Source organism: Sylvia atricapilla, chromosome 12 (genome assembly GCF_009819655.1).
Source record: "Sylvia atricapilla isolate bSylAtr1 chromosome 12, bSylAtr1.pri, whole genome shotgun sequence".
NCBI lineage: Eukaryota > Metazoa > Chordata > Aves > Passeriformes > Sylviidae > Sylvia > Sylvia atricapilla.
The window spans coordinates 2733601-2744943 of record NC_089151.1 but is presented as its reverse complement, the minus strand read 5'-3'; the positions used below and the strand labels follow the sequence as shown (position 1 = coordinate 2744943).

Genomic DNA, 11343 nt, shown 5'->3' with positions numbered 1-11343 from the left:
AAACCACCAGTGGGGTTTCTGGTGTGCCAGGCTCCAGCCCATCGTGTGTTTCACGTGTTGTTCCACCAGCACAGCCCACAGCGGGTGCCTGGCTCCCACCTCCACCCAGCCCTGAGGCTCCCTCGCCCTCTGAGGGGACAGAGAGGGCTGGAGCAGGATTAAATCCCGTGGGATCCTCAGGAAGAGCAGAGGAAGGCTGAGCAGTGCTCACAGTGCACCTACAGGCGGCATCCCCACCTCAGTGGCACAGCATTCCATTGGAACTTACAGGAATTGGGGTCTCCTTTGCCTTTAGGATCCTGGTGCATCCTAAATAAATCTTGGTGTGCAGGCAGCTCTTCTCACTAGCACCAAACCCAAGTGCGGTAATGCCCACAGAGGAGGGGCACAAGGGCACAGGCAGGACCACGAGCATCCCACCAACAGGGCTGGGGCAAGGAGGGAGGAATTCCCTTAATCCTCATGTTTGATCACAAAGTTCAGATTGGTTCTCCCATCCCTCCCAGAGCACACCCCTGAGAAATCTGGATGGAGAAGCGGCCTGGTTTCTGCTGGGATAGATTTCATTTTCTTCTCAGTAGGGGTGAGCAATTCTATTGTGCATCTCTTGCTTCCCTTCGCTTTTATTCCTCTTTCCTTTTCTTTACAATTACTTTATATTTTTATAATTGGAATCCCTGAATGGTTTGCGTTGGAAAGGGACTTTAAAACTCATCTCATTTCACTCCCTGCCACGGGCAGGGACACCTTCCACTATCCCAGATCGCTGCAAGCACCATCAAACCTTGGTTTGAGTATTTCCAGGGATGGGGCAGCCACAGCTGCTCTGGGCACCCTGTGCCTCGTCTCCCTCCCACACAGGGAGGAATTTCTTCCAACTATTAAACTGTTCTCAATCCACAAGTTTTTTTTTCTTTCCAATTCCCCTCCTCCTGAAGGGCTAACAGGGAATGAGGGAGGCACCTGGCTGTCAGCTGGGATTACACCACAGCACAGTGAGGGAATGCTCCCATTTCCCACGGGAAAAGAGGAAGTTTTTGGACACAACCATAAAAAACTGCCCACACCCCACGACCTTGAAGCATCACACCCGGCTCAGTGCTGTGGCAGATGAGCAGGGACACATCTTCCTCCTTCCTCCCTGGAATGAAGGGTTGATCTCCAGGTGATCCCATTTCCCTCCCTTCACTGCATTCCAGCATTTTGACTCATTTCTTTCCTGCCTGGAGATGAATCCAGGAAGTTCTGGAGGAGGAAGGAGGTGACAGAGACTCAACAAAGACCCCACCACAGGTAAAACCAAACCAGGGGCAAGTCAGAGGTCCCAGACTCACCCCACCAGCTCTGAGACCCCACTCATCACACCCCAAAAAAACCCACATTGCAAGAGAAATACAAAATATAGCACTTTAATTGCAAGGAGATATAAAAATTTACCAAAAAAAACCATTTCATAAACTTCAGGCATACAATAAATAGGCAGCTTTGGTGGCACACACACATGTGCAGTCCTGCTTTGGGAGGCACCAGCAGCCCCCCAGAGCTGGGGCCACACACAGAGGCTGTGAAAACGAGGATTTACACATGGATGACGCTGCCTGGACACGCTTGGGAGAGCCCCACACGTGTGTCTTGGGAGGGGGAAGCCAAGCTATTCACACTACGCTGCAATCATGAAAAATTAAAAATTCTCTGTATTTATATAAACTCTGGCTCTGGTCAGGAAAAAAAAATTAAGATTCCTACATTTTCATATTCAATATTTACATATAGAATCTCTGCATCAGTTTCCAAACTTCGACCCACTTTGGCATGAAAAGAGAAACACATAAATCTCCCAGAAAAAAAAAAAAAAAAAAAAAGAGGAATTTCAGGAGTTCTCTTTGGGAGGCACAGCCTGCCTTCCATCAGCAGGACTCTTCGAAGGGGGAAAGCTGATTCTTGGATATAATATCCTAAATCTGAGCATTCTGAGGCTTTTCCAAGAGTCACCTCCTATCAAACTGCTGCTCTCAGCAAGGTCTGAGCTGCAGATCGTTGGGGCAGGTGGTCACAGCTCTTGATTTTTTGTTCTGCTTGATTTGGCCATCAACAAAGGCAACAACACAAAGCAAAGCCAGCCCTGACCTTCCTGCACAGCTTGGATGCTCCCTTGTCCCCCAGCCACGAGCTCTAGACAGTCCTGAGGACTAGAAAAGTCACTTTTATCATCAGTTGTTTACAGGACAAACACTGAACATCCAAACGATTCGCTCAAGGCAATTTTCACATTTTCACCACTGGATTTATAGAGACTCTGCACCGGAAACAGCAAAGAACAAAACCCAGAGAAAAAAAAAAAAAAAAAAAAAAAAAAATAAAAATGGGATTTTAGGCTCTGGAAGGACTAATCTGGGCCTGGATAAGCCCAGCCCTGCTGGCTGTGAGGGGAGCAGGGCTCAGACTGCAATCTGCTGGTTCTCTCGGAAGAGCGGCCGCGTCGCGCAGATGTCCTGGAAGATCCGATAGCCCTGCTCGTGCTGGGGCTCCTCAGCCATGGGGAGCATGGGGCTGGAGCTGCAGCTCTTCCCAGCCTCATCCACCACCTGCCTCAGGTACAGCTGCTCCACCTGGGACCAAGGGAAAAGGTCAGAAATTCCTAAGTTTTCACGTTCAGTATTTACATGGAGAATCGCTGCATCGGTTTCTGAATTTCACTCTGCTTTGGCACGAAAGAGAAACACGTGTCCAAGGAGAACTCTCAGGGAAGAGGGCTCTCTTTGGACATCTCCTGCTGCTCCATCCAGTGGAGACGGGGTGGGGGGCACACAGCAGAGCACAGGTGGGCAGGTCCTGCCAGGACAGCAGGTCTGACTCCACCAGCACCTGCAGGAATAAAGGAGCAGCCCCAGGAGCTCCTGCCAGCACTGAGGGGCAAGGACAGGCTGGGGGATGTCCCAGCACATCCAGAGTGACCCACTGGGGCACACACCCAGGACAACAAGAGGTGGCAAGGTCAGAAGTTGTGCAGGAGGCACAGGATCAGTCTCTGATCTTGTAAAAACCTCACAGACCTGGTCGGTCTCTGCCACACTCTCCCTCTCATGTCCCTGCTGCCACAGCCTGGTTGGCTCGAGAGGCTCCAGAAACCCCCTGTCCTCAACCTTTTCAATCCAGAACTGCTGCAGCTTCTCCAAGGAGAAGTTTCTGCCCAGAGCCATGAGGACTGACCCCACATCCCATCCCCTCCTTCACCCTCCTAAGGTTTCCCAACCCCACTGCTGCCAACATCACTGACTGATCCTAAATCCACCAGCACAGGGATTTACTTCCTCATTTCCCACAGGAAAAGGCAGAAGTTTCAGTGCCAACACAGGAACAAGAGGAAAAGGAAAGATTTCCCTGCAGCTCACAAAACTCGTGCCCTTGGGGAGTTTAATTTGTAAACCCAGCTCCAGGAATTTGATAATCAGCAGCCCAAGCACCTCTCAGGAGGCTGTGGAAAAGCACCACAATTCCACCCTCAATCCAGACACCCAAATGCCCCCTGGCTCCACGGTTTGGAGCTCTGCTGGCAGAATTCCCACTTTGTCTGGGTCCCTTTTTCTCCCGTACCTGGACAAGGATGAGTTTACACCTCAGTGGCACCGCATCTGGGAACTCCTCCCCGAAGCACAGCATGACTCTGCTGTCTGGGAAGCGGCCCTGGTTGTTGTAGTACTGCTGCAGCTCTGCAAGGACAGAGGAAAACTTGGAATTTGCCTTCCAGAGGCTGCCAGCCTTTGTTACACATCCCTGGGATCAAACATCTCGCAAGGAAACTCCAGCAAAGCCTCCACCTTTAGGATTTGCCACACGACCCAAACCACCACATGATCCCTTCCTAGGTGTGGCAGTGTCACCTGCAGAGCACTTGGGAACCCAGCAGTGATGGCTTCAAAGGAAAAAGGGCTCCACCCTTCCGACCCCACCACAGGGCCCGAGGGGGGCTCACACTGGGTTCAAGCTCCAGAAACCCTCTGTGCAGTGTCCCAAGGCTTTGGGATCCCAGAACTGCCTGCTTCAGCTTCCCCAGGGAGTTTGTGGCCAGAGTCATAGGGACCATCCCTGTTATCCCATCCCCTCCGCCACCCTCCTGAAGGTTTCCCAGCCCCAAACTGCTGCCATCCAGAGCTGTTCACCACATCCTCAACCAACCAAAGCAGGGATTTATTCCCCACAGGAAAGAGCAGGAAATTCCCAACACCAAAAAACAGGAGGCTCCCACAAACCTCGGAAGAACAAGTTGGTGTCGAAGATCTTCACCACCTCCTCCCGGTCCAGTTTGTTGGGCCTGTCCTTGTAGGCCATGGTGTTACCACTCCAGAAGACCCTGCCCTGGCACAGCCTCTTGATGAAGATGCCCTGCTTGCTGCTGTGCAGGAGGACTCCCCTCTCCAGGTGCCCAAAGAGCTTCCTGGTGATCTGCTTCTGCCGGTCGTTCTGGATGGCGTCGGCCGAGGGGAACCGGACGTGCTCCAGGGCATCGGGGGCGTAGAGCTTCTCCCCATGGCCCGAGGGCTGCCCCAGGGAGATCCTGCAGCCCTCAGAGCACGAGGTGCTGACGTGGCCCACCAGCCTCCCGCTGTAGTAGAAGCTGATCACCATCTGGGAATAACCTGGGAGGTGATGGATGGGGACGTCTCGTCAGGAAAGGGTGGAGCTGGTCATCACTGCCGTGCTCAAATCCCAAATGTCCTGGGAAATTTTAAAATTTCCTGCCTCTCTCTTGGTGGAGGGACATCTCCTCCAGCTTGGTCTAGGACTGACCAGCAAGTGAGAGCTTTCAGTATTGCAGGATCATGGAAGTGGGGTTGGAAAGGACCTCTGGAGATCACCCGGTCCAAGCCCCCTGCCCAGGCAGGGTCACCTGGAGCAGGTGACACAGGAACAAATCCAGGTGGGGTTGGAATGTCTCCAGAGAGGGAAATTCCACAACTCCCTTGGCAGCTGTTCCAACACTCTGACAACCTCCATGGGAGGCTTTTCCTCATGTTGAGGTGGAATTCAGGTGGTTTACTTTATGACCATGGATTGTATTGAAGCTTTTCCTCCTGCCTTTGCCCCACACTCCCCCCATGCCATGGGCAGATCGTCCCCATTCCCAGCATCCCAACTGCTCTCTGCCCCCGTGCACCAGGCAGGATTCATCCCAGCAGGGAAATGTGGATACCCAGGAGGGTGCAGAACCTCCTAAACCCAAAGCAAAGCCTCCCTCAAGGTGGGGGACAGAGTCAGAGCCACCTCTTGCCACCACAGCCAGAGAGGGGCACCTGCTGGCCAGGTGAGATGCCTCACCTGAGTGATACTGCTCGTAGCTGGAGTATCCATTCATCAGGGGCAACGCTGTGGGCACAGAGAGACAAGCTGAGCCTGCATTCCCGGCTCCCAAATCCCAATCCCCCAGTTTCCCCTCACCAGCCCCCCTCATTTTCTGGCCCAGGTTTCCCAGCTCCCACGGGAAACGCCAGCAAAAGCTCCCAGCTGGATTTCTTAATGAGTAAGATATTCAGACATTCTTAATAAGGAAGATAAAACAAACTGCTCCCCATTCTGTGGGGCAGGAAGATTTTTCCTGCCCCAAAAATCTCCCAAATGCCACACAAGCTCTTGGCTACTTACCAGGGCTGGGCTGCTGCACCCACCAGTCAGGAATTGGGGGGTTCCTGCAGGTCTCCTGGGGGGGTGAGGGGCTCCTCTTGATGATCCCCAGGTATTCATCCACACAGGAGGGCTGTGGGACAGCAGACAGCGGGATCAGAGCGGGTTTGATGTGCCCAGGGAGGGTCCAAATGGCAATGCCAAGCACGTTTTGGGGGCTTTGCAAAGATCAAGGCTGGCATGGCCCAGGCTGTTCATTGGAATAAGACCCTCAAGGGGAGCAGCCAGGGGTGAGAAGGCCAAGAAGGGGCACAGAGCTGTGACAGACTCCATCCCCAGTGAAGCTCTCTCCCAGCTGGATGCACGTGGAAAAAGCAGGAGCCAACAGCAGAACTGTGTCCTGGTGCTGGCTCACCTGAACCAGCTGCAAATCCAACACCACAGCTTCGGAATTTTGGGAATGCAACGCTTTACCAGGCAGCTCGAGCCACCCACTGCAGCTGCAGCCAGCCAAGGTGAGGCCTCACCTCTTTGATGAGGTCGTCGATGGCAGAGGAGCTGCAGTCCATCTCCGTGACGTCGTTCAGGCTGCTGCCGTTGGCAATCCCTGCTTTGCCTGGAAGGAGAGGTGGGAACGCAGTGAGAACACCCACGCTTGCCAAGCACAGCTCATCTTGAAGGGTTTTAGAAACTTTTTCATCCAGTGAAAGCCATGAAACCAAGAACCACGGAAGAGGCATGTAACAGCACCTTGGAGAGGCTCACAGCGCCTCCAGAGCTGCTTTTTTGGGCTAAAAAATAAAATCACTTTATAACTCATTTCCCCCCCCAGCACAGGGACCAGCAGCAAGAAAAATCAAAAGCTGGGTTAGTGATAGAGACAGAGCTGGAGCAGAGGAGAGGGTCTGGGTTTTTTTGAGCACCCCAGAGACTGGGGTTGGGGCTGCTGCTTCTCCTTTTTCCACCAGGTACCCCAGTGCAGCGGTGCTGCCGGTGGGAACCTGCAGTGCCATTTGCATAGTGGCAGCCCAGCCCCTGTGTGAACAGGCTGGAGGGGACAGAGATGCTAAAGGCAGATTTCCTGACTGCAAAATCATTCTTTTTTTTTTTGCAAGTTTTTAACTTAAAAAAAAAAAAAAGAAGACAAAGCACACAGGCTCCCCTAACCACAACTAGAGTTGTAGTTAGTGTGACCTGAGCAGCTCTCTGCAAAATTATTGCTCCTCCAGCAAGAAAAGGTGTTTATTGCAGCTGCCCACCATCCTCACAGGGCAGGGGTTGGGAGGGAAAAAAACATTAAGGCTCACGTCCCACCTCCAGGAAGGAAAGATGGAATTTGCCCCTATAACATCCTAATGGGGTGGGAGCTTCCACGAGGCTGCAGCTATCCCCTATTTCTTAGGGGGTTTAAAAAATGAAGAAAATGGCCATTTTCTTCATTTCTCCTCCCCTCCCTGTCACCCCAGGGGGACACCAGCAAAGAGGACAAGCAAAGAGGCAGAGCACAGAGCAGGACCTGCCCAGGGAGCCTTGCTCAGGCACAGGGCTGTGATCACAGGACGGACCCAGAGCAGGGATCAGCCCGTTTCCTGGGGCACTCACACTTCTGCTCCTCCTCTGGCACGATCCTATAGACCTTGTAGGGCTCGGAGATGTCCAGCTGGGACCTGTCTGTCACCTCCTCAAAGTCAGGGCTCTTGTTGAGGGCGCAGCGGAGCCGCGTCTTCCACGTGGCCGGCTCCGCTTTGTCCCCTTCCTTGAACTTGCCTTTGAAAACAGCCCAGGCCTAAAGAAAAGAAAAAAAATGAACAAAAAAAACCCTAAGAAAATCCTCCTCCCTGTGAGCTCTACAAAGCCTCTCAAGGAGGAAGAGCTGGGCTTGCAGAGAGCATTTTGCATCTTGCACCCTGTTCGAGCATCTCTTGGGGATTTGCTGTTTCACTCCTAGACTGCGGTCACCTGCACAGCCACCACACCTGGGGGGGATTTTTTGGGGGGTGCAGAGCAGCACTACCTGCCTCAGAAATGCAGAAAAGTCTTTTAGAACCCAGGTTTGCAAAAAAAAAAAAAAAAAAAAAAAAAAAAAAAAAAAAAAGTCAAATCGCAGAGGTCGAAATTCTATGGGTCAGGAGCTGCTGGGAATACGAGAAATGGCTCCTCAAAAAAAAAAATCAAAATAAATCTCATTTTCCAGCTCCTGACTAATAAATTAATAACCAAATAAGCTGGTTTCTCTAAGAGTAGAACATAATTTGTGCTTTTGATAGGAGAATGTATTTTACCACTGAAGGAAGAATGAAAATTATCATGTATTTTTTAAAAATACACATCGATTTTTTTTGCAGATATTTCTGTATTTTCAGAGGGTTGAGTTCAAGGCTGTCCTTGTAAGTCAGTGCTCCCAAACCAGTTGTGACTGGAATTAATCTCCTTCACCAGTACAAATTCTTGGAAGTAGGGTCAGAGGGAAGGGAATTTCTGGGAAAGACCTGACCTTGTAGCTTCAGACTGGAATTTTCCCATTTTTTTTCCAAAACTGAAAACCCTTCCTTCTTCAGTAAAATCCTTCCTTCCCACCTGCAAATTTTTTTTAGATTTTGGGGGTTTTTTTAATATAAATCCAGCATTTTATCAAGAGAAGCTTATGAGACGTTTAGAGCGGGTCAAAAGCTGCTTTCTCACATCCTGAATAGAGACACGCTGAAAACAAACCTAAAACCAGCCCTAACTTTTGACAAAAAGGAATAAACCATCCCCAAAAAAGGGAAAAAAAAAAACAACTCTGGGAGACCAAGTGCAGCATCCCCTGGAAGGGTTAAAGATGTAAAACCCAAAGACAGCGCGGCCACGTCCCACCGAGGGACAAAACCCACCAAAAAAAGGACATCAACCACCTTTGTCCTACCTTGAAAATGGAAGCATCCACCTCCTGGTTGTAGTCCTGCTTCCCGGCGTGCTTCCAGGGGATGCGGAACATGGATTTCTCCTCGTTCTCCCAGATGAGCCCCGGGTAGAGCTCGCTGTCGATCTGCTCGATCAGCCACTGCCTCAGGCGCCTGCCGCCGTTCCGGTCACACATCCTGCAGGGACACAGCCCTGTCAGCTCTCCCAGTGCCATCACAGCAGCGATTTGGGGTGGTTTGCCCCGTGCTGGGCTGGCAGTGGCACCACCTGTAGATTTTGGAAGCCTCACACACTAAAGTTTGCCCATGGAATGAGAAGATCTTTAAGGTCCCTCGCAACTCAAACCTGTCTGGGATCCCATAGTTCTGTAGTTCAAGGATTCGAAGGATTAATTCAAGGATTCGAAGGGTTGATTCATGGATTCAAACGATTTAAAGGATTCAAAAATCCTCCCACCCCACCCCCTGCTTCTTTTAAAATGAAAAAAAAAAAAAAATCAAGGCAATTTCCTTCTGAGTTACTATGAATTCTTCCTTCAGCTCTATCAAAGTTCCTCTGTGCCACAAGCAGCTGACTCAGTGCTCTGCTTATTCTCGCTTTGCTGCAAGGATAAATCACAGAGGAAGCAGATGGATGGCGATTAAAGCCCCCCAGCTGTGCTGTCACCTGAGCAAGTGACACTGAGCAGGCCACCCTGGGGTGCCAGAGCTGTCCCTGGCACAAGGATTTGTCCCGGAGGGGGCAGCAGCTCCTCTCCCCAGGCACGATTTGGGGAGCAGATGCCAGCTCCAAACTGCATCCCAAATCCTCACAGGGATAGGGAACACAAAACAGCCAGAAGCAAAGTGCCAGGCTCAACCCTCCCTGTCACCTCCAGGGCAGGATAGGAGCTGGTGGCCTGGCAGAAGTCAGCAGCAGCCTCTGAATCGATTTTCCAGGTATTTTTGGGCTCTAAATGTTACTGGACTGTCTCTGCCCCGTTCATTTGGTTTTTACTGCCCCGTTGGAAGATTTAGGGGGGGAAACAAGGATGCTCCCAGCACAGCCTGAGAGCCAAAGTGGTCCCCACTCTGCCATGGGCTCCCAGCAGCTCAGTGCCACCAAATTCCATCCCTCCTCCACTGCCCAGCAGGACACAGAGATGGCCCTGGCTACTCAGAGCACAGCCCCCGGTTTTCAGGGATGGAGAGCAACCAACACATCACAGAGGGCACAGCTCTGGATGCCCCAAAGGACACGGAGCAGCTCGTCCCTGGAGGAATGAGGACACCCATTCCCCCTCTGGGGGCTCCAGCACCCAACCTGCGTGATGCCAGAAGGGAAGAAGCTGAGAAATCCCTCGGAAATGGGACACTTCTCAATCACCCCGGTTTCTAGAAAGCTTCTTCCCATCCCTGCCGGGGGCCGGGGCTCCATCTCCCTCCCCGAGAGGGAGTCACACGCTCGGGACAGCGCCAAGAAGAGAACCCTCCACCGGGCTGGCAGCACGATCGCCCCGCGGCTCCACCCCGCACATCCCGGGCTCTGCCACCCGCAGCGGGCTCGGTCCTTGCGGAGGGGACCCCGATGGGGACATCCCGCATCCCTGCGATCCCGCAAACTGCCTGCCCTTCTCCGCAGCCCGCAGGAGCGCGGGTCAGCGGGGTAGGGGTCGGGACCTGCCCCTGCCTCTCCGCCGCTCGCTGCCGGCGCCTTCCCGGTGTCCTCTCACAGAGGATGCCGGTACAGGACGCTGTCCTGCGGCAGGTCCCTGTCCTCTTATGGGGGTGCCGGTGCTGGTCCCTGCCCTCCCAGGGATATGCCAGTATCTGTCCCTTACCCGGTCCCTGCCCTCCCGGGGGGATGCCGGTATCTGTCCCCCGTTCGGTCCCTGCCCTCCCAGGGGGATGCCGGTATCTGTCCCTTAGCCTGTCCCTGCCCTCCCGGGTGGATGCCGGTATCTGTCCCCCGTTCGGTCCCTGCCCTCCAGGGGGATGCCGGTATCTGTCCCTTACCCGGTCCCTGCCCTCCCAGGGGGATGCCGGTATCTGTCCCTTACCCGATCCCTGCCCTCCCAGGGGGATGCCGGTATCTGTCCCTTACCCGGTCCCTGCCCTCCCAGGGGGATGCCGGTATCTGTCCCTTACCCGGTCCCTGCCCTCCCGGGGGGATGCCGGTATCTGTCCCTTACCCGATCCCTGCCCTCCCAGGGGGATGCCGGTATCTGTCCCTTAGCCTGTCCCTGCCCTCCCAGGGGGATGCCGGTATCTGTCCCCAGGTCAGTCCCTGCTCTCCCAGCGGGATGCCGGTATCTGTCCCTTAGCCTGTCCCTGCCCTCCCAGGGGGATGCCGGTATCTGTCCCTTACCCGGTCCCTGCTCTCCCAGGGGGATGCCGATGCCGGTACCTGTCCCCCAGCCGGTCCCGGTGCAGTTCCCGTTTCCCCGCTCCAGCTCCCGGTGCCGCGCCCGTGATTGACCCGGAGCTCATTTATATAGCAGCGCGCTAATGAGGCCACGCCCACTGCCGCGCCCCTGCCACGCTCCACCAATGATCGGCTCCTCCCCGCTCCCGCCCTACCCAATGAGGAGGCGGGGCCGTGAGGGGCTGACCAATGAGAGGCGTCACGGCGGGGCGCGCGCAGCAGTTTCTCTTAAAGCGCGGCTTTCCCCGAAATCAGCTGACCGGGAGGGGCGTGGTCCGCGCGGGAGGGGGCGTGGTCTGTCTGCGAGGGGCGTGGTCTGGGTGGGAGGGGCGTGGTCTGTCTGCGAGGGGCGTGGTCTGGGCGGGAGGGGCGTGGTCTGAGCGGGAGGGGGCGTGGTTAAGTAGCCCTTGTCCCCAC

The 11343-nt window shown here is 53.8% G+C and overlaps 1 protein-coding gene across 2 annotated transcripts; it reads right to left on the bottom strand.

Moving 5' to 3' along the window:
* Positions 1–1393: 1393 nt before the first annotated feature.
* Positions 1394–10958, bottom strand: IRF8 (interferon regulatory factor 8). Of its 2 annotated transcripts, XM_066327510.1 has the most exons (9): positions 10909–10958; positions 8525–8699; positions 7222–7405; positions 6147–6235; positions 5641–5752; positions 5317–5364; positions 4251–4637; positions 3595–3710; positions 1394–2609 (listed from the first exon to the last, which is right to left on the bottom strand). In XM_066327510.1, the coding sequence occupies exons 2-9, from the start codon at positions 8696–8698 to the stop codon at positions 2439–2441; spliced, it is 1281 nt and encodes a 426-aa protein (XP_066183607.1). In that variant the 5' UTR covers position 8699; positions 10909–10958; the 3' UTR covers positions 1394–2438. The 2 variants fall into 2 exon arrangements, with proteins under 2 accessions (XP_066183607.1, XP_066183606.1); XM_066327509.1 differs by lacking the exon at positions 10909–10958 and having other exon boundaries at positions 8525–9035.
* Positions 10959–11343: the final 385 nt, after the last annotated feature.